Source organism: Sus scrofa, chromosome 6 (genome assembly GCF_054392235.1).
Source record: "Sus scrofa isolate SSC_HxYL_T2T_F1_AM1 chromosome 6, Sscrofa_HxYL_maternal_Yorkshire_Landrace_v2.0, whole genome shotgun sequence".
Taxonomy (NCBI): domain Eukaryota; kingdom Metazoa; phylum Chordata; class Mammalia; order Artiodactyla; family Suidae; genus Sus; species Sus scrofa.
The window spans coordinates 111,376,877-111,404,304 of record NC_139388.1 but is presented as its reverse complement, the minus strand read 5'-3'; the positions used below and the strand labels follow the sequence as shown (position 1 = coordinate 111,404,304).

General features: G+C 43.5%; 2 protein-coding genes and 1 long non-coding RNA gene across 10 annotated transcripts in view; 1 reads left to right on the top strand and 2 right to left on the bottom strand.

Annotated features, from left to right (window-relative positions):
* The window catches only part of MIB1 (MIB E3 ubiquitin protein ligase 1), a 126,063-nt gene extending 119,895 nt beyond the window's left edge, over positions 1-6,168 (bottom strand). For all 4 annotated transcript variants that reach the window (XR_014807734.1, XR_014807735.1, XM_003356369.5 and 1 more), the window contains exon 1: positions 5,674-6,168. Coding sequence is in view for 1 of the 4 variants with exons in the window: in XM_003356369.5 (XP_003356417.1) it covers positions 5,674-5,902 (229 nt within the window). In the remaining 3 variants the exon portion in view is untranslated. The remainder of the gene's footprint in view (positions 1-5,673) is intronic.
* Positions 6,169-6,474: 306 nt separating this feature from the next.
* ABHD3 (abhydrolase domain containing 3, phospholipase) overlaps positions 6,475-27,428 on the top strand; it is a 66,606-nt gene continuing 45,652 nt past the window's right edge. For 3 of the 5 annotated variants that reach the window (XM_021096171.2, XM_021096169.2, XM_084964397.1), the window contains exons 1-2: positions 6,884-6,940; positions 19,165-19,305. In XM_021096171.2, the coding sequence (XP_020951830.1) occupies positions 6,902-6,940; positions 19,165-19,305 (180 nt within the window). In that variant the 5' untranslated portion in view covers positions 6,884-6,901. Of the gene's footprint in view, positions 6,710-6,883; positions 6,941-19,164; positions 19,306-27,428 lie in introns of those variants that run through there. The other 2 variants (XM_021096170.2, XM_084964395.1) reach the window with 2 other exon arrangements.
* LOC146402762 (uncharacterized) lies at positions 10,311-27,419 on the bottom strand. Its single transcript, XR_014807807.1, has 4 exons — positions 27,202-27,419; positions 24,691-24,753; positions 11,411-11,642; positions 10,311-10,404 (listed from the first exon to the last, which is right to left on the bottom strand). It is a non-coding gene; the product is annotated as an uncharacterized LOC146402762 (long non-coding RNA).

Below are 27,428 nucleotides of genomic sequence, written 5' to 3'. Positions count from 1 at the left end.
CATTGAACAAGGCCAAGGATCAAACCCACGTACTCATGGATTCTAACTGGGTTTGTTACTGCTGAGCCACAACAGGAACTCCTAAAAGTAAATTTTAATGCAGGGTATATGCATATTTGAAGTTTACAAAATGTTGCCAAATTGCTTCTCAAAGTGGTTGTACCAATTTACAATCCCACCAGCAGCTTGAGAGTTGTTGATTTCCCAATATTCTTTATCAATACATAATATTTTTAGTATGTATCAAATGAATGGAGTGAAATCTCTTTTAATTTCTATTTCCCAGGTTAGCTGTGAGTTAGCTGTATGAAGAGTTATTAGCTCTATAATGTCAAATCAAATTTTCAAAGCTAGAGGAAAATTTATATTTAAATTGACTAATTCATTTATTTTATAGATAAAGGAAAAGCTAACTAGCTGTCGTCCAATTTCTAACTGAAATTTTTCTTTCACACCAGGTAATGTAATTTTCTGCGTTGCCCCTGACCATACACATACATGCATAAATATTAATAGGCCAATTTTTCTATGTCATAAAACAAAAGAAACTTTATAAATAAGGTGAGATTTCAGTAATTTGAATATTGGGTAGGATATGATAGTTTAGTAGATATGATCATGTCATATCTTCTGCCAAGGTCAGAGCCTGGCTTCAAGAGCCCAGGATGAGAGGGCTTTGAGCCACTGTTTGAAACAAAACATAAAAATTAAGAACCCCAATAAAGTAAAAAAACAATACCATGATAGTAAAGGCTGACCAGCTGGAGAACTGACCGCCTCATGTGCAGCTCAATTACTTACTCTGACAGCATAAGATCTAAAATAGGACAGGTATGTTTCCTTAAAGGAGGCTAAATTATGTACAATATACTACCTGTTACATACTGGATACACAAACAGAAAACCATTAATGTCCGACCATAGTGTTACCTTAAGTTAATCAAATAACAATATCATAGACTAAAATAAACCATTTAAATTTATTTCAATTTCCTGGTCAATTTTCCCTCAGGAAAACCAGTATAAATGGTAATTATTTCTGAACTACTATACTATACGTGGAAGAGAGAATGATGGAGAAAAGCAAGGCCCGACTCTTTAATCCTATACCTGCCATTCACCAGATCTGAATGGACAAGTTTCTTCCTCTCTCCAAGCCTTAGTTTCCTTTTATCTGTGTTAGGATATCTATCTAACATCAGATCAAATGAGTCTAAAGCTCTTTGAAAAGATTATTTTATTCAGAAAATATTCACCCACAGCCATGGCTTTGCTAGAAAACGGAGATACAAGGAACACACTCTCTCCCTCTCTCTCTCTCCCCACCCCCTTCCCCTCAAACTCATAATCTAGTGTAAAAGACAATTACAGCATAGCATGCCTGTGGCAGTAGACAGAAACACAAGAGCACACTTCGATCACACTGACCAGCAATTAAAGCAGGTGGAGGAGAGACCCTAGTGGACAGCTTCCTGGAAATATACCCCCAAAGAAACATCTAATCCAACTAGAGGGATAATGCAGTAAAGTTTAGAATCTATATATTAGAACAGCATTGTATTTGCAAACAAATACATACATGAGAAAGCTGTTTCATGTTCTTTTATTTTCCCCTTTCTCCCCACTCAGTAATGTCAATCTCTATGAGACATATATTACTGACATACAATGAAGACTTGGAATCAGCTGAGGGGAAAAGGAGACAATAAAGACTGTGGACATCTCAAACAAACAAGCATCCTGCTATTCAAAGTGTATCCATGAGCCAGCATCATCTGCATCATCTGAGGACTTTTAGAAATACTCTTGCTGAATCCCATACCTACTGAATCTGAATCTGCACTCTTAAAGGTTCCTAGGTAATCTGTGTGCTTCCTGTCTGTCTGAGAAGTACTGACAAAGGGGTAACTATTTCTTGAGCTCTTCAAGTTGATTCCTTGAGCTCCTCAGTTCAACCAAGCTGTGTGGAGTTTTAAAACTAGAAAGACTTTCATCATTTAAAACATGGTTTTAGTAGATAAAGATAAAAAGGAAAAGGCATTTTACAAAGTCTTTAAAATAGACAGAATCCAGGAGTTCCCATCATGGTGCAATGGAAACAAATCTGCCTAGCAACCATGAGGTTGCGGGTTGGATCCCCGGCCTCGCTCAATGGGTTAAGGATCTGGCGTTGCCATGAGCTGTGGTGTAGGTGGAAGATCTGCCATGGCTCAGATCTGCCATTGCTGTAGCTGTGGCTGGCAGCAACAGCTCGGATTAGACCCCTAGCCTGGGAACCTCCATATGCCTCAGGTGCAGCCCTAAAAAGACAAAAGACCAAAAAAAAAAACAAACAAACAAACAAAAGAATCTGTAGGAAAATCAAGTTTTCCCTGCAGATGCCATCAGTAAAAAACATCTCACAAATATCTTATCCTTTCCAAGTCTGGCATCCTATTCACCAAACATGGTTCCCACAAGTCCTGTTTTTTCCTAGGGCTCTGTCCTCTGATAATACTCTTTTCTCCTATAGTTTTAGAAACAGATCAGGAGAGAAATAGGGAACCTCAGAAAAGAAAAGCTGAGGGTTATTAATTCATTTCACTTTTTTATCCAGAGTGAGCATTTCTAGACCTTCAATTGAACCTGGTCCACACATGACCTAGGAAGTACTCTTTGCTTGAAAAGGACAAAGAACTGGCCCCAAAACAGTCAGCAACACCAGAAGCAGGTTTTGTTAAACTTATACCTCTAACTTTTGTTATCTATATTCAGGAGGGGGTGGAAAGAACTTTAATATGAAACCCAAATTCATTTTCTCCACTCTTTCTGTAATCAACTGACCAAAAAACAAGCATTAAATAAATACACATTTATTTAATGCATTAAATAAAAACACATTTCTCTGGAGTTCTGTGGCACAGTGGGTTAAGGATCAGCATTGCCTAAGCTGTAGTGTAGGTCACAGCTGTGGCTCAGATTCAATCCCTGGCCCAGGAACTTCTATATGCTACAGGGATCCTTGTGGGTTCACTGAGCCACCAGGGAACTCCCATAGGTTTTCTTTTGAAGAAACTTTATTTTCTTGCTTTATTTGCTTGACATTTTCTCCAGAAGTGCTTTTAAAATTTAGCCAACAGAATCAGATAAACAAGATGAACTGCTATGCAAAAAAAATTAAATAACATGTAAAATTACCTTATAAATTAAACTAAGATTTTAAAACCTCTGAAAAATGCCTATTTTTACATAAGATAAACTATTTACATGACAGATATACTCCATACTAAAAAACATAACGACAGCATTAATATTCCTTAAAAAATTGCTGTAGTACAGGATTTGTTGCACTTTACCTTTACCCTGGAAAGATATTTAAAACACCCCATAAACCTACAATTACTGATCCCAAGATGCCTCCAAATTATTGAGCTGTGGTCAAACTTTAGCTTGAGCCAGCATGATAAAATTTTAAGAGTAAGCAGAAACAGGTACATGTCCCACACAGTGTTGCTAGAAGGGTAAATTGGTAAAATGTTTTCAGAGGGCACTTAGTCAACATCTGCCAAAAAGTTAAATATGTTACCCTTTGACATGCAATTCCACTTCTGAAGTACTTAGTACACATGCACAAGGATATATGTACAAGGATTTATTCACTGCATCATTGTAAATAAAAAGTCTGGGAGTTCCCACTGCAGTGCAAAGGGATCAGCACCCCAGCTCAGAATAGCCGGTTAAAAGGATCCAGTAGTGCCGCAACTACAGCACAGGTTGCAAATGTGGCTAGGATCTGATCCCTGGCCTAAGAACTCCATATGCTGCAAGGCAGCCAAAAATGGAAAAAAACAAACAAAAAAAAGAAACGGTATAAATGCCCATCAACAAAACACTGGTTAAACAAATACTGCATCCAGTCACTGGAATACTATGCAGCTACAAAAGAATCGGATAGACCTATATGTGCTAACATGGAACAATCACCAATATGTTGTATTAATCTAAGAAACAAGTGTGCAGAAGAGAATATAGTGCTTTATTGCCATCTGTGCTTTAAAAGGATTGCTGATTTACAATACACATGCTTGCAATGAATAGAGTATTCTGTAAGAACACACAAGAAACTGGTAACCTGGCAACCTCTTTTGTACTTCTGAGCCTTTTCTTTTGTTTCTACACATACATCCTCTTCAACATTTGAAAACCCAGATAAGAGGAGTTCCCTTGTGGCACAGTGGGTTAAGCACTGTCGCTGCTGTGGCACAGGTTCAATTCCTGGCCCGGAACTTCGACATGCCTCAGACATGGCCAAAAAAATAAATTAAATTAAAATACAGCTAAGAAACACAATTTTATTAATTATTTTTTCAAAATCTGCACTGTCTTGTGTTAATTTCCTTTTTATTGCTGCTAACAATAACTATGTAACTATTTCAGGATTTGTTAGAGTTTGCCAAACTCAATCGTAAAGCTTCAGAAGAAACTTATTTAAGCATTTTGGTTTGTTTTTGTTTTTGTTTTTTGCTTTTTAGGGCCACACCCACTGCATATGGAGGTTCTCAGGCTGGGAGTCCAATCAGAGCTACAGCTGCCAGCTTATGCCACAGCCAGAGCAATGCCAGATCCGATCTGCGTCTGCGACCTACACCACAGCTCATGGCAACGCCGGATCCTTAACCCACTGAAGGAGGCCAGGAATCGAACCCGCATTCTCAGGAATCCTACTCAGGTTCGTTAACCACTGAGCCACGACGGGAACTCCTGAAAATTTTCAAACTTTAAATTTGAACTATTTCCTACTGAACAAAGTATCAAGGATAAATCTATGTGAACATGAATTCAAGTAAATTATTTTATGAGAGCAGGCTTTCAGTCTATCATATTATATTAAAGAGTCAATAATAAACAGTTCCCTGAAATTTGGTGAATCAAGGACACTGACTCACTGCTGTGTTAATGGATAAGTCTCTGACACAAACTTACATATGAACTGAGATGTTAAAATACATATACATACCAGGTGTCCCTTATACCTATCTTTCACTTGAACAGAGTATTTAACACAAAAATATAATTCAACAGCTTAAACTTTTTCCGTTCGTTGGTATAAATATATACGAGGAAACATTGAGGATTTTTCAATCATTGCACAAAGTACCAAGTAGCATTCAGCTACTGAACTCCAAGTCTTTTTAGGTGTTGGGGGGAGAGGGAGGGCATCTCAAAAAATCTGAGGTACCAATGGCCCCTCGGCAATTGTAACCCATCAACTACGCACCATATGGCAAGGCAAGCCTCCCTTCGGACAGTTATCACTCGGTGGCTGATTAATTTCAATGGCTTGTTAGAAAGGCCTCTCCAGATCCCTTCCCTAGAGAAGGAGGGGAAGTGTCTGTTGTTTTCCCGATGCTTTGTGTCTTCAGGCTTGAAAGCATCCCGGTGAGGCTGCTGCCACCGTTTCTCTTGCGAATTGAGTGCAGGGAATTGGGGCGGGGGAGGGGTCTTCTCTGTAAGTTTTTGTTTACCAGGTAAAGAACCTAAAATTCTTTCGACTCATTCTCTTTCCGCTCCAGCCCGGCGCTGAGGGCGAGGCGTTCCAACAGCGGGCCTCTTTCAAGCCTCGCGACGCACTTCTCCCCGGCCTCCCCCTTTCCCCAACGCGCGCAAGCCGGGGGCCAGGTGGCCGCCGCTTACCGGTGGGCGCGCTGTCCAGGATGCGCAGGTCGTAGGCCCCGGAGCAGCGGTAGTTGGCCGCGGTGCCGTTGTCCCACACCACCACCACCTCCTCGGGGCTCTCGAAGCTCCGGACCGTGCCCACATGGCCCTCGCCGCCGTCCTGCTTCCCCCACTTCCAGTCCGGGCCGCGCACTACTCGGGCGCCGACCCCTTCCACCATCACCCGGTTATTCCTGGAGTTACTCATCGGGGCCCCGGCGGTGGGCTCCGCCGCCGCCGCCGCCGCTGCCGCCGGAGGGCCCGTGAGGGAGTTGGGCCCCGGCCGGACTCTCGGCGCCGGCGGGGGCGGCAGCGAGCCCCGGGGAACGTGGGAATAACTCACGGGGGCGGCGGTGCAGTCACCGCCAAGCCCACAGCCGCTCCCCAGCCGTTGCCGCCGCCGCCGCGCCCCCCGCTCGGACTGGAGGCCCGACTGCAGCGGCTCGGAGGCGGCGGCGGCGGCGGCAGGCGGGCAGAGGGGAGGGGGCCGTGGGCGGGGACTCCCCCGCTTCCTCCGGGCTCCCGGGCCGGGCTACAGCGACGGCCGCCAGGAAACCACGCTCTCCCCCGGCCGGGAGCGCAGGGAGCGCGGGGGGCCGGGGGAGGCTAGCCCGGGAGAGACGGCGCGGTCGGCGGAGAGCAAGCCTAACTGCTGGCCTGTTTTCTCCCCCAGGCCCTTGCTCCAGGGTGGACGCCCGAGCGCCGGCGCCGCCTCCTCCCCCGTGGGCAGTGATGGTACCTCCCGGCGTCCGGCTAGCGTCCGGGCCCAGGGGCCCCCTTCTCTCTGCCCCCGCGCACGCCGCCGCGCTCCGCCCCTCCACAGAGTCCCTGCCCGGCGAGAGCGGCTCCACATCCGGGTACTGGAGCACCCAAGGACCGAGCAGCACCTTCTCTGAGAGATTAGGAGGGGACTTCTCAGCAACAGTAGGATGGAAGCGCTTTGGAGATCCGCGCGACTGGGGAGAGAAAGGAGAGGAAAATTGATCCCTAAGCGTCTCGCCACGGCTTTATGAGAGTGCGCATGCGCGCGGCCTGGAAAAAAAGGGGGGGTAGACATCCACCCCAGCTTGAGGCGATGGAGGGGTGGCTCCCCGGAGTAGTCGTGGACCGGTGGTGCGGCGCACCCCATTGGCTGTAAGGGAAGGGGCGGGGCAAGGAACTCCCTCAGGCCGCGGTGGAGGTGGGACTGGAGGAAGTGAGGATCCGGATGCGACCCGGGTTGCTGAAACTGGGTCCCTCTGGTGAGGTCAGGCTTTCCTCAAATTCTTGTGTACCTGGGTGTGCTGGGTGGAAATTTGGGATTACATGTCCTTTTAGTCTTCTTTTTTAATGGGGCGGGGAATAGGACAAATTATGGGCAATCTGTATTTTTGTTTGTGTAAATTGAAAGCATTTCAGACCGCAGTATGTGATTAGGGATGTGTTTTTAAGCTGAGCAGAATGGTGATGAATGATGTGTGTCTTGCTTTTGTGCAGAGTCAGGATGGCAAGTAGACTCCAAACAGCACAAGCTCCTGGGAAAGAGATTTACAAGCACTTTGCCCATTATAACAACTCCCATCCATTAAATAATTCCACCCCCCTCCCATAGCAAAATACAACCCTGAAAGGAAAATAAGTGTACCGTAAGAGCGGATTCTGGCCGCTATTACTTAAATGACTTTGTGTAGGATTTAAAACCACTGGTTCACAGCCCAGCACGGATGCATTGTTAGCATACTGTTGTTTTTCCTGAGAGTCAATTAAGCAAAGAATACAAATATTCAGCAGAAGGAAATATTCAGTTGGAAAGAAAAGGTGTGTAAAATGGAACCCATGAATTATTATATAGTGAAATTAATTAAATGTTCTTAATTTTTCATATTAAATAAAATAGGAAAATACCAGTATGGCGAAACAGGGCTTATTTTGGGTTTTTTGGGGGGGAGGGGGTTTGTCTTTTTAGGGCCACACCTGCGGCATATGGAGGTTTCCAGACTAGGTGTCTAATCAGAACTGTTACCGCCAGCCTACACCAGGGCCACAGCAACGCCAGATCTGAGCCGTGTCTGCAACCTACACCACAGCTCACGGCAATGCCGGATCCTTAACCCACTGAGCGAGGCCAGGGATCGAACCCGAAACCTCATGGTTCCTAGTTGGATTTGTTTCTGCTGTGCCACCACGGGGACTCCAAATAGAGCTTATTTTGGAAACTAAACAGTTAACATGTTTGTTCCAAATAGGCCAGCCAGGAGTTCCCATTGAGGCTCAGCAGGCTAAGAACCCAAATAGTGTCTGTGAAGATATGGGTTCAATCCCTAGTCTTTTTCAGTGGGTTAAGGATCTGGTGTTGCTGCAAGCTGCAGCATAGGTCACAGATGTGGCTCAGATTTGGTGTTGCTGTGTCTGTGACATAGGCCTGCGGCTGCACCTCCAACTCAGCCTCTAGCCCAGGAACTTCCATATGCCGCAAGTGCAGCCCTTGAAGGAAAAAAAAAAAAAAAGGCCAGCCAGGGAGTTCCCTGGTGGCCTAAAGTTTAAAGATCTTGGTCGCTGCTGTGGCGCAGGTTCATTCCTTGGCCCAGGAACTAATGCATGCCATAGGCGCAGCCAAAAAACCAAAAAAGTCCAGCCAAATATCTAGTGTATTTTAAAGTGTTTTCATCTTGGAAGTATAAAATGTGCTATTCCTGCTCTGCCAACTCTTTCTTCTCTCTCTGGGATCTTTTCTGGCTTCTTTCTTTTCTTGTTAACCAATTAAATTGATCACATGCATTAATAAGTTGATAAAAATATTTTTAAAAATATATAGCCACTGGGCAAGTTATACTGTGCTTTACCTTGTAAAGAAAGTTAACTCAAGAAGAGGCCAGCTGAGATGTTAAGATTCTTAACATCGTGGCTCAGCCAGTGGTTAACAAATCCGGCTAGGAACCATGAGGTTGCAGGTTCGATCCCTGGCCTCGATCAGTGGGTTAAGGATCCAGCATTGCCAAGAGCTATGGTATAGGTCACAGACACAGCTCGGATCCCGCACAGCTGTGACTCTGGCGTAGGCCAGAAGCTACAGCTCAAATTAGACCCCTAGCCTGGGAACCTCCATATGCCATGGGTGTGGCCCTAGAAAAGACAAAAAAAAAACAAACAAACAAACAAAAAACACCAAGATTCTTAACAGTGCAACCTTACATTTTACATCAAACTCAGCATATTGATAATGGTTTTGATAAGTATGATTGTATTCATCTCACCCAGGAGTTTATACTTATGAAGACGTCTAATATATAGGTAGGCTTTTATTCTCAATACTAGAGATTAGTTATAATAACTTTGAATTTTATTTGCCCTTAAAATGGAAACAGATCTTAAGAGATCTAGCCCAGTGGTTTTCTTGGTTTTTTTTTTTTTTTTTTTTTTTGTCTTTTTGCTATTTCTTTGGGCCGCTCCCGCGGCATATGGAGGTTCCCAGGCTAGGGGTCTAATCGGAGCTGTAGCCACTGGCCTACGCCAGAGCCACAGCAACGCAGTATCCGAGCCGCGTCTGCAACCTACACCACAGCTCACGGCAACGCCGGATCGTTAACCCACTGAGCAAGGGCAGGGACCGAACTCGCAACCTCATGGTTCCTAGTCGGATTCGTTAACCACTGCGCCACGACGGGAACTCCCCAGTGGTTTTCTTTTCTTCCTCCCTCCCCTCCACACCCGCTTAACAAATCCTCTGTTCTTACTCTGTACATATGACCTATAACAGGAAATAGGTTCTCTATGGATGAAGCAACATAGCAAGGCCGGAACCTGCCTGTGGTCTTCGCTTCCTCCTATCTTTGCAGGGGCTATACAGAAACTCATCAAAATCTCTGGAGTACCACTGAGCACAATTAATCAAATTAGCCTATTCCTCATATTTGATAAGAAAATGAGGCCAGCATTGTGCCCAGTATTACAGAGGAAATTAAGAAATAAGGTAAAACTATAACCCATCTAACACTGGATGAATTTCTGTATATTAAACACTCTTTTATCCATCCATCCCCTCATTAAATACCTTGTGAATTTATAAACTATCATGTTGCTAAGTCTATTTCGGGACCCTTAAATTAATGCACTTTGCAAATCGTCTCCAAATATTTTTGATCAGACACCCTTTCAGTACAAAATTTTTGAACGTGTACTTCTAAAATGTGTACTTATTAATGTATAAATTATACATGTGTCTGTCATGCTTAGAACATAGTCATTTTGAACACATGTATGCTTATCTGCCCATTTGATCAGAAACATTTGCCATTGGAAACTGGTAAGATTTTTATTCCAACCATAAGTAAGATTAAAAATAAACCCTTGCTTCAGAAATGAAGTCATTTTGCCATTCATCTACTATCCTACACTATGACTGAATCTGTGTCTGCTTTAGAATCTATAAAAATGTCCAGTATTTGGAGAGTGACTTTATTAGAGTAACACTGTCTACTGCAATGGACCCCAAAACACATAAAGGCTCAGATACAACTTTTGTTCCTCATTCATATGATAGCCTAATGCTTTCCTCCACGTGGTGATTGAGAGACTTATGCTATTGTTCCACCACCCCCTAAAGTCATCATTGTCTAGTTTAAGAAAGTGGGAAAGAAATACAGAGGGAGGCATACTTACTTCTCAAAGCCTTGGCCCCAAATAGCATTCCACGCAGTCACATTCCATCATCTAGAATTCAGCAACATCTAACTGAAAGAGGAGAAAAAGGTAGCTTAGCTGGGTGCCCAAGAAGAAAAGTGTATCAGCTAGTGTCCAGTTAAAAAAGCATAGGCCAGGAGTTCCCGTTGTGGCTCAGTGGTTAACGAATCTGACTAGGAACCATGAGGTTGCCGGTTCGATGCTCAGTGCGTTAGGGATATGGCATTGCCGTGAGCTGTGGTGTAGGCTGCAGACGAGGCTTGGATCCCGAGTTGCTGTGGCTGTGGTGTAGGCCGGTGGCTACAGCTCCGATTGGACCCCTAGCCTGCGAACCTCTGCATGCCGCAGGATTGGCCCTAGAAAAAGGCAAAAAGACAAAAAAAAAAAAAGCATAGGCCACTCTCAAGAGTTCCAGTTGTGACTCAGTGGTAACGAACCCAACTAATATCCATGAGGATCCCTGGCCTCACTCATTGAGTTAAGTATCCGGCGTTGCCACGAGCTGTGATGTAGGTCCCATGCAGCTAGGATATGGCATTGCTGTGGCTGTGACGCACGCCCACAGCTGCAGCTCTGATTCGACCCCTAGCTTGGGAACTTCCAGATGCTGTGGGTACAGCCATAAAAAAGCAAAAAAAAAAAAGCCATTCTAAATATTAAAACAGGAGTTCCCGTCCCAGCTCAGCAGAAACAAATCTGACTAATACCCATGAGGATGTGGGTTCAATACCTGGCTTTGCTCAGTGGGTTGGGGATCCGGCGTTGTCGTGAGCTGTGGTGTAGGCCACAGACTCGGCTAGGATCCAGTGTTGCTGTGGCTGTGGCCTAGACCAGCAGCTGTAGCTCTAATTAGACCCCTAGCCTGGGAACTTCCATATGCCGCGGGTGTGGCCCTAAAAAGCAAAATAAATTAATAAATAAATATTCAAACAGAAGGAATTGAATGCAGCTAATTGTTGGCAAAAGCATGAGAAGGACTGCAAGAGCAAAAAGATTAGAAAGTCCTGGAAAACCCTAGTCCTCGGGACTAGAAAAAGAGAAGAAAAAGTAATGTTACCTAGGACCCACAATCACCATGCCCTTGAAGCTGCTGGTGTGGGAATGCTGCTGTTGTTGCCAAAGAACTCCATGACTGGAGGGCACACTCTGCTACTGCAGCCCCTGGAACTGCCTTGTTTGAGTAGGAACCCGGATGCTGCCTGAAGCTCCATCAGAAGCAGAAAGCAAAAAATGGCTTCTCCTGTCATCAGCTGGTCTCCCATTAGTCTCCTACAAGTAAAAAGAACAGACTACCCTGGGGGTACTCAGCACCATTCTCACCCTTCTATTATACTTAAACTTCCACGAAACAAGGGAGTAACATCATTCATCTGCTTGACAGGATGCAAATACTTCACTTAAAATGAAGATACCTTCACCCTCTCCCCAAAAAGAGATGGCACAAAGTCCCACTCATCACCATATCCATATCTGGGAGATATTAATTCCATTTCCGGTTCAACCACAGTTCCTCCTAGATGCTCTGTAATCTACATTCTCGTTAACCACAGGAGTGCCTGCTGTGGCATAGTGGGTTAATGATTCACCTGCAGCAGCTCAGGTCTCTGTAGAAGCACAGATTTGAACCCTGGCCCTGCCTCCCCTTGCCACAGCTGTGGTGTAAGTCAAAGCTGTGGCTCAGAGTCAGTCTCTGGCCCTGGAATTTCCATGTGCCACAGGTGATGTATTGCTAGACTGACAAAAAAGAAAGAAGTCTCAAAAACAACCAACACTCATATAAAATGGCAGAGTCCATAGGAGGAAGAATGGATAAAGGAATTATAATACACATATATCACATACACACACAATGGTATATTATTCAACCATAAAAGAATGAAATCTTGCTATTTGTGACAACATGGATGGACCTTGAGAACATTATGCTAAATGAAATAAGTTAAATGGAACGACAAATACTGTATGGTCTCACTTATATGTGAAATTAAAAAAAAAAAAAACGGCTTATAGATTTGTCGTTGCCAAAGGCAGTGATTGGAGGGTGGGCAAATTGGATGAAGGAGGTCAAAAGTACAAATTTCCAGTTATAAAATAAGTCATAGGGATGTAACATACACCATGATGACTATAGTTAATAATACTGTATCATGTATTTAAAAGTTGCCAAGAGAGTAGATCTTAAAAGTTCTCATTACAAGAAAAACACCTCTGTGTGTAGTGACAGCTGTTAACTTACTGTGATGATCATTTTGCCACATGTACAAATGTCAAATCACTAGGTTGTACACCTGAAACTAATACAGTGTATGTCAGTTACACCTCAATAAAAAATAATCTGGAAAATAATTGGTTTTATACATAACAAGTGTTGCACATTGAGGAGTTTCCACCATGGCTCAGCGGAAATGAATCTGACTAGCATCCATGAGGACGCAGGTTTGATCCCTGGCCTTGCTCAGTGGGTTAAGGATCCGGTGTTGCCGTGAGCTGTGGTGTAGGTCATAGACGCGGCTCGGATCCCATGTTGCTGTGGCTGTGGCGTAGGCCAGCGGCTACAGTTCCAATTAGACCCCTAGCCTGGGAACCTCCATATGCCATGGTTGCGGCCCTAAAAAGACAAAAGACCAAAAAAAAAAAAAAAAAGTGTTGCACATTGAATTATGTTCTCCAAAAAATAACCTCTGATAGCTGCAAATATGACTTTATTTGAAAAAAGAGTGTTTGTAGATTTAAGTAAATTAAGATCATGTCATACTAGAATAGAATGCGCCCTAAATCCAATGACTAATGTCCTACAAGAGAAGGGAAAGGAGATTTGGATACACCGACACAAGGGAAAGAAGGCCATGTGACAACAGAGGTAGAGATTTGAGATAATGATAAGAATTGCCAGCAACCCAGAAAACGCAGGGAAAGATTCTTCCCTGAAGCCTTCAAAGAGAGAGCATGGCACTGACAACACCATGACTTTGGATTTCTGGCCTCCAGAACTGAAGAAGAGTAAATTTCTGTTGTTTTAATCTACCAAGTTTATGATACATTCTTCCAGCAGCCCTTGGAAACTAATACAGCAAGAAAAGAAGAAAACAAGTATGGCTGTTACTGTTCTCAACAGTGATGGCACTCATCTCTGCAGGTGCCCTAGGGAGGTGATTTGCTTTGGGTTTATTGTTTTGATGAAGAAGAGCAGTTAACAGGACTTCCATTTGGACTTTCTTGCTATTATGTTTCACTCCGTAGATCAGGAAGCCAATATACATGTTCTTCCATTTGCCAAGTAAGTATGCTCCAATTGTGCATTCAGGAACTAGGGAACTAACTCTGGAAATCATTGTACAGTGTACTGGAGCCAAAACTGGATTTACCATGTGACCTCCATAAGCTGCCACTCTGACCAGTGGGTTCCGGTGGCTTCTTGGGTGCCCATAAGGGTTGGCATACTCATTGCTAGTATATAGGAATTTCTAAAAGGGAAATTTTCCTTTCCCTAGTGCCCATTCACTCTGGAAAATGGCTGCTGGTTTTTTGAGGGGAGGAAAAAAAAGGGAGTGTTCTAGATACATTTTTGGCTGTGTCACAGGGCTCTCTCAAGAAGACCCAACCTCCTCTTTATTCAAGGACTTGTAAAATGGCATCTATTGCAAACTACTACATTTAGAATGAATAATAACTATAGCACAGGAAACTATATCTAATCTCTTGGGATAAAATGTGATGGAGGATGAGAAAGAAATGTATATATATGTATGACTGGGTCACTTTTGCTGTATGGGAGAAATTGGCACATTGTAAATGAATGATACTTTATTGGCATATGTGGGTGAAAGGCTGCAGTATGGCTCTTCACTGTGGTGACTCAGGTCTCTGCCTACCAGAGCTAGAGGTTTTCTGATTATATAAATCAAAAATTACTGCATGAGTTCCTGCCATGGCACAGCGGAAATGAATCCGACTAGGAGCCATGAGGTTGTGGGTTCAATCCTTGGCCTCACTCAGTGGGTTAAGGATCCAGCATTGCCCTGAGCTGTGGTGTAGGTCACAGATGCAGCTCAGATCCCTTGTTGCTATGGCTGTGGCGTAAGCTGGCAGCAACAATTCTGATTGGACCCCTAGCCTGGGAACCTCCATATGCCGCAGCTTCGGCCCTAAAAAGACAAAATACAAGAAAAAAAAATTTACTACAGCAATTGGCACAACATTGTATATCAACTGCACTTAAATTTTTTTAATGTGGAGTTCCCGACGTGGCGCAGTGGTTAACAAATCCAACTAGGAACCATAAGTTTGCGGGTTTCAGTCCCTGGCCTTGCTCAGTGGGTTAAGGATCTGGCGTTGCCATGAGCTATGGTTTAGGTTGCAGACGCAGCTCGGATCCTGCGTTGCTGAGACTCTAGCGTCGGCCAGCATCTATGGCTCCAATTAGACCCCTATTCTGGGAACCTCTATATGCTGAGGGAGCGGCCCTAGAAAAGGCAAAAAGACAAAAAAAAAAAAAAAAAATTTAATGTAAAAAAAATTACTTAAGTGAGGTGCTCATCTATTTAATGCACTATGATTAATAGCCACTGCCATAGATCTATGTGAGTTAAAACATTCTGACTGCCACACTGGTCCCACTGCCCATTTTATTATCTACATTCACTTAGTCTCTGGGAGTTAAGGACTGACACCTGACCTCTGTGATTCTGGCCTTGAAATAAAAGAACCTATTTCAGTGGTGAAATCTCCCACCATCAGCCCTGACCTGCAGGTGGCAGCCATCAATGAGCTTTTTAAAGAGGCTAGTGACCCCCACCAATTGATGCATTTCTCACTGTCTTAACAAAAAGAGTCTCCTTCAGGACGACTTTTCCTGCTTCTAAAGCTCTTAGGTTCCTTCCTTGAAATTATACTAGGGGAGTTCCCGTCATGGCGCAGTGGTTAACGAATCCGACTAGGAACCATGAGGTTGTGGGTTCGGTCCCTGCCATTGCTCAGTGGGTTAACGATCCGGCGTTGCCATGAGCTGTGGTGTAGGTTGCAGACGCGGCTCGGATCCCGTGTTGCTGTGGCTCTGGCGTAGGCCGGTATCTACAGCTCCGATTCAACCCCTAGCCTGGGAACCTCCATATGCCGCGGGAGCGGCCCAAGAAATAGCAACAACAACAACAAAAAGACAAAAAAAAAAAAAAATTATACTAGGGAAGTTTTGGCATCTTAACCTACTGAAAATAAGCCACATTCATCAACCAAACTACACATTTGTCCAAAAACTCTGGAAAGTGCTCCCATATTGATAAATTCATCCCAGCCCAATGTTAAATTCTATTCTTTTTTGTCAGGCACTTGTACAATCCATTCCCCATATATTCTCAGGTCTCTGACAATATAAATTTGCGAAATCTTGCAATTTGGGGGAGCTTATAATATTTCTTCTCCCAAGTCAGACAAGGAAAGACATCAGATGAATTCACTATAGGGTCTTCAATAAAAGAAAGCTAGTCTCCTCAGATATGGGGAGAAGGAGCGTTTGGGTTGGCAAAGAAAGCTCAAAGGAATGAAAATATACACAACCACCTAGATGGATCTCAAAGGGTTACATACTGTATAAATCCATGTATATAACATTCTTGAAATGACAAAGTTATAGAGAAGAGGTCAATGGTGGCCAAGGGTAGAACAGGTGGAAACGTGTAATACAAGAGTTTCTTTTTTTTTTTTTTTTTTTTTTTTTTGTCTTTTGTCTTCTTGTTGTTGTTCTTGCTATTTCTTGGGCCGCTCCCGCAGCATATGGAGGTTCCCAGGCTAGGGGTCGAATCGGAGCTGTAGCTGCCAGCCTACGCCAGAGCCACAGCAACGCAGGATCCGAGCCGCATCTGCGACCTACACCACAGCTCACGGCAACGCCGGATCGTTAACCCACTGAGCAAGGGCAGGGACCGAACCCGCAACCTCATGGTTCCTAGTTGGATTCGTTAACCACTGCGCCACGACGGGAACTCCAGAGTTTCTTTATGGTGTTGAAACAGTTCTGAATTCTGATGGTGGTGTCAGTTACATTAATCCACACATGATAAAATTTCATAGAACTATACACTCAAAAAAAAAGTGCATGTAAAAGCTGGCTAATCTGAATAAGGTCTGTATCTGAGTTAATAATGTACCAATGTTAGTTTCCTGCATTTTACAAAGTACTGTGGTTATGTAAGGTACTAATCATTGAAGAAAACTGAGCTAAGGGCACACAGGAACTATCTACTATTTTTGCAACTTATTTATGAGTCCTAAACTTTTAATATAAGTTGAAAGAGGTGTTCCCATTGTGGCTCAGTGGGTTAAGAACCCAATATAGGAGTTCCCCTCTTGGTGCAGTGGTTAACGAATCCGACTAGGAACAATGAAGTTGAGAGTTCGGTCCCTGCCCTTGCTCAGTGGGTTAGCGATCCGGCGTTGCCCTGAGCTGTGGTGTAGGTTGCAGACGCGGCTCGGATCCCGTGTTGCTGTGGCTCTGGTGTAGGCCAGTGGCTACAGCTCCGACTGGACCCCTAGCCTGGAAACCTCCATATGCCACTGGAGCGGCCCAAGAAATAGCAAAAAGACAAAAAAAAAAAAGAACCCAATATAGTCTCCTTGAGGATGCAGGTTCGGTCCGTGGCCTCACCAAGTGGGTTAAAGGATCCAGCATTGCTGCAAGCTGTGGTATAAGTCACAACTGGGGCTCGGATCTTATCCCTGGCCTTGGAACTCCATATACCACTGGATGGCTAAAAAAGGAAAAAATTTGGAAGAAAGAAAGATGGAAAGAGAAATAGATGGAGAAAGAGAATCTAAGGAGGACATGGAGGTTCAAGTTTTCAGATTTGTCTGAATCCACACAAATGCCTTCATTCTAAGTCTCAGAGTCAAACTTTTTCCCAGTCCACGCCCATAGCAGGGGTTCTGGGTCCTCAGTGGTATCGTTGCACTGACAAGTTAACTAACCCTGGTACTTCCTTGCTTCTCTGCTTCTAGACTTCTTTTTTTATGAAGACCTAAATACCCTTTTTGTTGAAGATGTTTTTAGATCATTCTTCTTAGTTGTTTTGTAACTTGAACCTGAAAGCAATCCTAATTCAAGTTCTTGACTCATAATTTGATAAGTGAAAATTTTATTCTCTAGTGACGTCCATCCTCTTCCTTTCTAAAATTATTTTTTCCTAAACAACAAAAACAATATTATATTAGTTGGAATCTTTACTTCAGAAGACAGAAAATGCAGTTCAAATTGGCTTCTCTGAAAGGAGAAATCTATTAGATTAGGATTCAGATTTTCTTCAGTTCCCATTTCTGCCTTTCCTTTTCTTGGTTTCCTTTGTAGTTACCAAGTGGCCTCAAGCTCTTGGCTTCATTCATCCTCACTGCTAGAAGTTCCAGTGGAAAAGAGGTTCCCTGCCCTCTCCTAACAGTCTCAGTAAAGCCTCCTTATAAGACAGTGACTGCAAATGGAAATCGTACCTATCTTTGAATCAAACTCTGAGGTCATGATAGGTCTGGGTTTCACATGACTCGTAAATTAGAGGTGATGTCAGCTCTAACCAAAGCAGCTGATCTAACAGCAGAAGCAAGGATACCAGTGCCGGAGTTCCTATCATGTGGCACATCGGAAATGAATCCCACTAGGAACCATGAGGTTGCAGGTTCAATTCCTGGCCTCGCTCAGTGGGTTAAGGATCCAGCATTGCCATGAGCTGTGGTGTAGGTCGTAGATGTGGCCCGGATCCTGCCTTGCTTTGGCTTTGGTCTGGGCCAGCAGCTGTAGCTCCAATTAGACCCCTAGTCTGGGAACCTCCACATGCCATCAGTGCAGCCCTGAAAAGAAAAAAAAAAAAAAAAAGATACCAGTGCCAAAGAAAGTAGAATAAATGCTCAAGATTCATTGCGGAAAATAAATATTAGTGATCACATTGGAACATACCACAATGCTTAAGCTGAAATTGTTTGTATTCCAAAACAGATTTAGAGGAAATCATCTGACATTAATTTTTTTTTTTAGGGCAGCAGGTGTGGTATATGGAAGTTCCCAGGCTAGGGGTCAAATTGGAGCTGCAGCTGCCAGCTAACACCACAGTAACACCAGATCTGAGCCTTGTTTGCAACCTACAACACAGTTCACGGCGAGGCCAGAATCAGACCCTTATCCTCATGGATACTAGCCGGTTTCATAACCCACTGAGCCACGACAGGAATGCCTCATCTGACATTTTAGGTAGCACCAGTATTTTTGAAGAGAAACAATATGGTAGGCCGACATGAGCACTGAAATCAGGAGCCTGGTAACTACCACTGAGGCTTACTTACTAGCTCTGTGTGCTTCAGCAAATCACCTAACTTCTCTGATCCCAGTTTCTTCACACGTAAGACAAAGGTGTTAGCAATGTTTGTACATGTAATGGTTCTTGATTTGCCTTGTAATATATTCCAGCATGCTTAGCATTGAGAACCGCCAGAAGTTGGTGTCTGAGGACACTGCATACATTTCTCTGGCCAAGCTTGTCAAATGCAAGAATTTTAGGGGCCATGTGACCTGTGTGCCAGGCTGGCTCTTGAAGACACTCTGCTGAGAAGTAGGGACAATATCAGCCTGCACACACCCCTTGCCTGACAGCATTTGTCTTTGGGAACTGAGACATACTTGCATCATCCCCATGAATTTATTCCAGCCCCTCTCCTCCAAGCCAAAATATAGCACCTTTTTGTTTGTCCTCGCAAATGAGATTCACCAACCAGTGAGAACTTGAGTGATGTAACAAGACCCTTGTGAAATCTTAGGTGTGTTTCATTTTGTTTTCCCAGGAAGAAGAGAGAGAGCAATCCTTCTCCTCCTGTTGGCATGTGTTCAGACATTCAACATTAATTCCAGCAGCTCTGCATGTTACCGTGAACCCCTTTGAGCGCTCTCAGACATTCCATCGCAGAAAAAACTGCAAATTGGCAGTGAGTCCCATTGTCGTTCCTAGTGCTCAACTGTATAAATCTTCTCTTATCTGTTACTTCTCTACCTCCAAGCTCTACCACACTTACGACGTTTCACTGAGATGGATATTCTAATGGGAAGATGAGAGGGTTCTAGAGATAGGTGATGGTGATGGTTGCATAACAATCCAAACATAGTTAATGCCACTAAAGTGTACACTTAAAAATGGTTAAGGAGTTCCCATTGTGGTGCAGCAGAAACAAATCTGACTAGTAACCATGAAGATACGGGTTCGATCCCTGGTCTCACTTAGTGGGTCTGGGATCCGGCATTGCCTGAGCTGTGGTATAGGTTGCAGACACAGCTCAGATCCCATGCTGCTGTGGCTGTGGTGTAAACCAGCAGCACTAGCTCCAATTCAACTCCTAGACTGGGAACTTACATGTGCTGCAGGTGCAGCCCTAAAAAGCAAAAAAAATTAAATAGGATGTCCCCCATTAGGGCAGTGGGTTAAGAGTTCAACTGCAGCAGCTCAGGTCACTACAGAAGTATGGGTTTGATCCCTGGCCCAGTGCAGGGGGTTAAAGGATCTGGCATTGCTGCAGCTGAGGCTTGAATTGAGTCCCTGGCCCAGGAACTTCCATATGCCATGGATGTGGCCATAAAAAAAAGGAAGAAAAAAAATGGTTAAATTTTATCTATGTATGTTCTGACAACATAAAAAGAAAATAAAACAAGAATTACAGTAGGATCTAGCAATTCCTAGATATATACCCAAAGAAGTTGAAAGAAGTCACTCAAACTAATATTTATATAACAATGTTCATTGCAATATTATTCACAATAGCCAAAAGGAGGAAACAACCCAAGTGTTCATCAACAGATGAATGGATACACAAAATGTGGTGTATACATACAGTGGAATATTATTTAGCCATAAAAACAAGTGAAGTTCTGATGCTACAATATGAATGAACCTTAAAGACATCATAATAAGTGAACTATACCAGAGAGAGAAGGATAAATATTGTAGATTCTACTTATATGAGGTACCTTTAATAGTCAAATCCGTAAAGATAGCAAGTAGATTAGAAGTCATCAGAGGGGTTGGTGGAAAGACGATTGAGGAGTTATTGCTCAGTGGTTATAGAGTTTCTTCTTGGGGCTAAGAAAAAGTTTTAGAAATGGAAGTGGTTGGAGTTCCCGTCATGGCGCAGTGGTTAACGAATCCGACTAGGAACCATGAGGTTGCCGGTTCGGTCCCTGCCCTAGCTCAGTGGGTTAACGATCCGGCGTTGCCGTGAGCTGTGGTGTAGGTTGCAGACGCGGCTCGGATCCTGCGTTGCTGTGCCTCTGGCGTAGGCCAGTGGCTACAGCTCCGATTCAACCCCTAGCCTGGGAACCTCCATATGCCGCAGGAGCGGCCCAAGAAATAGCAACAACAACAACAACAACAACAAAAGACAAAAAGACAAAAAAAAAAAAAAAAAAGAAATGGAAGTGGTGATGATTGCACAACATTGTAAATGTAATTAAATGTCATTGACTTTTATACTTAAAAATGGTTAAAGTGACAAATTTTGTTATATAGATTTGATCATATACATAGAATATATATAATACATATATAACAAAACAGTGCATGTATTTACTACATAAATAAATATGTATTTATGGGAGTTCACTTGTGACTCAGCAGGTTAAGGCTCTGGCATTGTCACTGCTGTGGCTCTGGTTATAGCAGTGGTGTGGGTTTGATACCTAGCCTAGACACTTCCAAATGCTAGGGGCATGGCCAAAAATAAAAAAATAAATAAATATGGGAGTTCCCATCGTGGCTCAGTGGTTAAGAATCCGACTAGGAACCATGAAGTTGCAGGTTTGATCCCTGGCCTTGCTCAGTGGGTTAAGAATCTGGCACTGCCATGAGCTGTGGTGTAGGTCCCAGACATAGCTTGGATCCCAATTTGCCATGGCTGTGGCGTAGGCCGGTGGCTACAGCTCCAATTCGACTCCTAGCCTGGGAACCTCCATATGCTGCAGGAGCAGCCCTAGAAAAGGCAAAAAAAGACAAAATAAATAAATAATATGTATTTACATATAATTTTGAAAAAATTTATAATATAGGATTTCCTACTGTGGCCCGGTGGGTTAAGAATCTGATTGCAGGATTTCCTTTCGTGGCTCAGCAGAAACGAATCTGACTGGCATCCATGAGGACACAGATTTGATTCCTGTCCTCGCTCAGTGGGTTAAGGATCCGGCATTGCCGTGAGCTGTGGTGCAGATTGCAGATGCAGCTCGGATCTGGCATTGGTGTGGCTGTGGTGTAAGCCAGCAGCTGCAGCTCCAATTTGACCTCTAGCTGGGAACCTCTATATGCCTCAGGTGCAGCCCTAAAAAGGAAAAAAAAAAAATGTATAGAGAAATTTGAACAGACCTATAGCAAGTAAAAAGACTGAATCGGAAAGCCATCATGTGATATCACTTATATGTGGAACCTAAAAATAAGATACAGAAGAGCTTATTTGCAGGACAGAAACAGACTCACAAACTTTGAAAACAAACTATGGTTATGAAAGAGGACAGGTTGGGGGGAGGGGTGGACTGGGGGTTTGGGACTGGCACATGCACACTGAGGTATATGAAATGAGTGGCCATTGGGGACCTGTGCAGAAAACTTTACCCAATATTCTGTGATAATCTATGTGGGAAAAGAATCTGAAAGAGAATGAATGTGTGTACATGTACAACTTAATCACCTTGCTGTACACCAGAAATTATCACAATAGCAGAAGTTATCACAACATTGTAAATCAACTATATTTCAATAATGCTTTAAAAAATGGAAAAAATATGAACATCTGTGTGCCAACGAATTAGATAATCTAAATGAAATGGACAAACTCCTAGAAAAATACATACTACCAAAACTGACTCAAGAAATAGAACAGACCTATAGTAAGTAAAAAGATTCAATCAGAAATCAAAAACCTTCCCACTACCTCCTACCCCTCCCCCGCAGATACTCCCGCAAATAAAGCCTAAGGCCAGAGGGCTTCATGGGTGAACTCCACCAAACATTTAAAAGAGAATTAACACCAATGCTTCTTAAACGCTTCTGAAAAATAAAAAACAAAGCATTTACTAACTCATTCTATGACACACTATTACCTTGATACCAAAGCCAGACGAAACCAACACAAAAAAGGGAAACTAGAGACCAATATCCCTTATGACTATAGATTAAAAAAATATTCCAGGAGTTCCCCTCTTGGTGCAGTGGTTAACGAATACGACTAGGAACCATGAGGTTGCGGGTTCGGTCCCTGCCCTTGCTCAGTGGGTTAACGATCCGGCGGTGCCGTGAGCTGTGGTGTAGGTTGCAGACGCGGCTCGGATCCCGCATTGCTGTGGCTCTGGCGTAGGCTGGTGGCTACAGCTCCGATTCAACCCCTAGTCTGGGAACCTCCATATGCCGCAGGAGTGGCCCAAGAAATAGCAACAATAACAACAACAACAAAAGACAAAAAAAGAAAAAAAAAATATTCCAAAAAGTAGTAGCAAATCTAACCCAGCAGCTCAGTAAGAAGAGTATTCATCATGACCAAGAGGGATTTATCCCAGAATGAAAGAGTGGTTCAACGTATAATAACTATACCATGGAATTCCCGATGTGGCTCTGAAAGTTAAGGATCTCTGTGAGGATGCAGCTTCAATCTCTGGCCTGGCTTAGTGGGTTAAAGAGCCAGCATTGCCTCAAGCTGCAGCCTAGGTCACCGACAACGTGGCTCAGATCTGCTGTTGTCATGGCTGTGGGGTAGGCCAGCTGCAGCTCCCTAGCCCAGCTGCAGACCCCTAGCCCAGGAACTGCAATATACCACAGGTGCAGCCCTAAAAACCAAAAAAAAATTATACCACATTACAAGGATGAAGGGGAGAAAAAAACCACATGATCATCTCATTTAATGCAGAAAAAGCATTTGAAAATATCCAACACCTTTTCATGCAGAAAACCCACAACAAACTAGAAGGGAATTTCTTCCCCATGATAAAGGGCATTTATGTAAAACTTACTGCTGACATTCCACTCAATGGTCTAAGGTTCAGGATCCTCTTCCAAGTAAGTGTGGTTATTCCGAGAATTCAGTTTCTTGCAGCTTTTATGGAGGCATGCTTCTTAAAGGCCAGGAGAAGAAAGAATCTCTGACCTCTCCCATGCCTGACCCCTGCGGGCTCATCTGATTAGGTCAGTCCAACCAGGATAACCTCCTCTTTGATTAACTCACAGATTGCAGACCTTGACTACATCTACAAATCACTTCACCTTTGCCATATAATGTAACATGAAAACAGAAATGACATCCTTCATATCTACACATCCCACCCATACTCAGGGAAAGTGGATTTTGCAAGGGTGTGTACAGGCGAATATTTCACTGCCGTTGGCAGATTCTGTGCTCTTACACACTGGAGGTTTGTGACAACCCCACTTTGTCAGGTGATGGTTAACCTTTTTTTTTTTTTTTGTTGTTGTTTTGGTTTTTTAGGGTCGCACTCGCAGTACATGGAAGTTCGCAGGCTGGGGTCAAATTGGAGCTGTGTCTTCGACCTACACCACAGCTCACAGTAAAGCTTGATCCTTAACTGACTGAATGAGTCCTGGGATCAAACTTGCATCCTCATGGATACTAGTCAGATTCATTTCTGCTGCACCACAATGGGAACTCCCAGGCGACGGTTAACTTTTTTAGCAACAGGAGTTCTTGGCTCAGCGGAAACAAATCTGACTAGGATCCATGAGGCTGCAGGTTCAATCTCTGGCCTCGCTCAAGGGTTAAAGATGCAGCATTGTCGTGAGCTGTGGTGTAGGTCGCAGACACGGCTCGGATCCTGCGTTGCTGTGGCTCTGGTGTAGGCCGGTGGCTACAGCTCTGATTAGACCCCTAGCCTGGGAACCTCCATATACCCTGAGTGCGGCCTTCAAAAGACAAAAGGACAAAAATTTTTAAAAATTTTTTAAATAAAAAATAAACTTTTTTGGCACTAAAGTATTTTTCAATTAAGATTTGTAAATTTTGGAATTCCCGTTGTGGCTCAGCAGTAAAAAATCAACTAGTATCCATGAAGATGTGGATTTGATCCTTTGCCTTGCTCAGTGGGTTCAGGATCCAGTGTTGCCATGAGCTGTGGTATAGGTCGCAGACTTGGCCAGCAGCTGCAGTTCCAAATTGACCCCTGGCATGGGAACTTCCATATGCTGCAGGTGTGGCCCTGAAAAAAAAAGAAAAAAAGATTTGTAATTTTTTAAGACATAATGCTATTATACACTTCATAGACTACAGTATAGTGGAAACACAACTTTTACATGCACTGGTAAACAAAAAAAAATTCGTGTGACTCACTTTACTGTGATACTCGCTTGATTGCAGTGATCTGGAACCAAACACAGTATCTCCAAGGTAAACCTGAACATCGGGGGGGAAGAAACTTGAGAGGAGGACATTTTAGAATTCTGTCTGCCAGAGGCTGTGATCTTTTTTTTTTTTTGGTCTTTTTAGGGCCGCACCTGCGGCATATGGAGGCTCCCAGGCTAGGGGTCGAATTGAAGCTGTAGCCGCCGGCCTTCACCACAGCCACAGCAACATGGGATCCGTGCCTCGTCTGCGACCTACACCACAGCTCACAGCAACGTTGGATCCTTAACCCACTGAGCGAGGCCAGGGATCGAACCCGCAACCTCATGGTTCCTAGTCAGATTCGTTAACCACTGAGCCACGACGAGAACTCCAGAGGTTGTGATCTTTGATGAAGGAGGAAAGCGCCTTGCCTTCACCTGTGTTTGGTATCATTTTCCCCTCCTCCTACCTCCTCAAAGACCATATCCCATCAGTCATACAAGCGTGAGTGTATACTTGAGGTAAGTTTGGAGGTATTCAGCTAAGACCATAAGAACATACTATTCTCTTTTCCTTTTTTTTTTTTTTTAACTTTAATGAGTTGCCTTGCTTAAGAACTGATTTTAGCACTGATCCTTGCAGTGTTTCACATGACCACTCCACACTTGCCTACTATGGGTACATTTGCTTGTAAACAAGCTATTTAGGAATTAACAGAATAGGGTGTTTTCACAGATATCATAGTGGCCAAAAATATTTCTCTTCCCAGCTACGTAAGATCAGAAGTTGCATCTTTGCCTGAAGGATAATTATATAGACGTTCTATTAAGGTAATTTTTATCTCAACCATTTCAGTTGGAACCTATATGATAGCTTGTCTTTTTCTTTCTGTCTATATATCATTCTGTCTTACACAAAATATGTCTTTGGCTTTCCCCTTTGGAAAGCAGGAAGAAGAAGCATCAACTTTATGTTCCTCCAGTTGAGTTATAGTCTAAATTAGTCCTCTCCATAGGAAGGTATTCCCAAGTGACTCCAGTTACCTTGGAGGAAGCAGGCTAATTTATCTCCCTATTATGGATACTACTTGGCTGCCATACTCTGAATCTAATGAACACAAATTAACTTCTAAGGAAGCTTTAAGGATTATAGCAATAAATCTGTACAGACTGGGCTATGGACCAGAAACTCATCTTTTTTTTTTCTTTTTTTTTTTTAAGATACAGAGAATTTTAATGAAATTGGCATCCCCGTGGATATCAGTCAGGTTCTTCACCTGCCAAGCCACAATAGGAACTCCTGATATGTGTATATTTCATTTTGACTAAGTTTGAAGTAAAAATATCAAAATGTGGAGTTTCCACTGTGGCTCAGTGGGTTAAGAATCAACTAGTATCCATGAGGATATGGGTTCAATCCCTGGCCTGGCTCAGTGGATTAACAATCCAGCATTGCCTCAAATTGTGGTGTGGTGTAGGTCACAGATGCAGCTTCAATTCAACCTCTAGACTGGGAACTTCCATATGCTGCAGGAGCAGCCCTCAAAAGAAAAAATAAAAAAGAAATACACATGCATCTCTGTGGCCAGGACAGAAAGCAGGTGCTGGCATTGCAAAGAATTCTGCATGTAAATTGTCAAGGATGGCAACCACCAAATGCCATTTGAGTTTCTGGGTCTACTCAAGTATAAAAGCCAGTGAAAGATACATTCAAGGGGAGGCTAGCATACATTATTTCATTTAGTCATCTTAACAACTCTAAAGCAGAAATTACAGATTAAAAAAAAAAAAAACAGACTCAGTGAAAATAGTTATTCTGGATACTGGAAACCATTTGGCTATGGCCAAATAAAATAAATTGCTCACTCTGGCCCATTCCATTTCCCTGTCACTAATTTATATCATTAATTTACAATCCTGTGAAATTCGGCATGGTCTTTAAGGCTCTTGCCTTTTTCCTTTTGCTTATTTGAGCCTTGCCACCCTTGGTACCTTTTGGTGGAAGTAACTCATAAGAGAGTGTTAAATCTTCTAATCTTTTTAGATGCCTGTGAGTATCTCCTGGCTTTAGTCATGGTTCCATAAATAAGCCTAGGTTTCTTGTCCCTACATTAGGTAACTGAATTTCCATTATGTCCATAAATTCAAAGCATTAATGAACCACAAAAATTTTGAATCCCAGTTTCTATTCTTGATCTCATTTATTTTGGGGAACCACTTCTCATTTAAGTCATACTCAGCTACTTAAAGGATTCAGAGAGATTCAAAGCCAAGTATGAATGTCCTCACTGTTGAATGTTTATAGACTCGTTTTTCTCTTTTGATAATCCTCGAGGGCAACACAACTTCCTGGGGGATGTCGGGGTTTTTCACTTAGTAGTACATCCTCCTAACATACCTTTGACATTAACTCCTCAAATCTTTAACTACCAAGTGCACTTCCTGGGCACCCTAAACCTGCTAGTTTACTATAAGGATTAACCCAGCCGCTTAGCCTTGCGGAACCGTTCAAGGTCACCTGAACGCAAGCTGCCGGGCCCATCTCCTTCTCCGAAGTAGCGCCCGCTCTCTCCCGACTCTAGGGGTTCACTAAGGCTGCTTGAAATATGACGGAGAGACCCCCTTACGCCTCGCGGTAGCCGGGCTCGGAACCGCGAGTCTGGAAGGTTCCAGAGTGGCTGGCGGTAGGGGCGGCCCGGGGGAAGCCGGGGCGGAGCCGGCGGCGTCCGGCGGGCCGGGCTACGC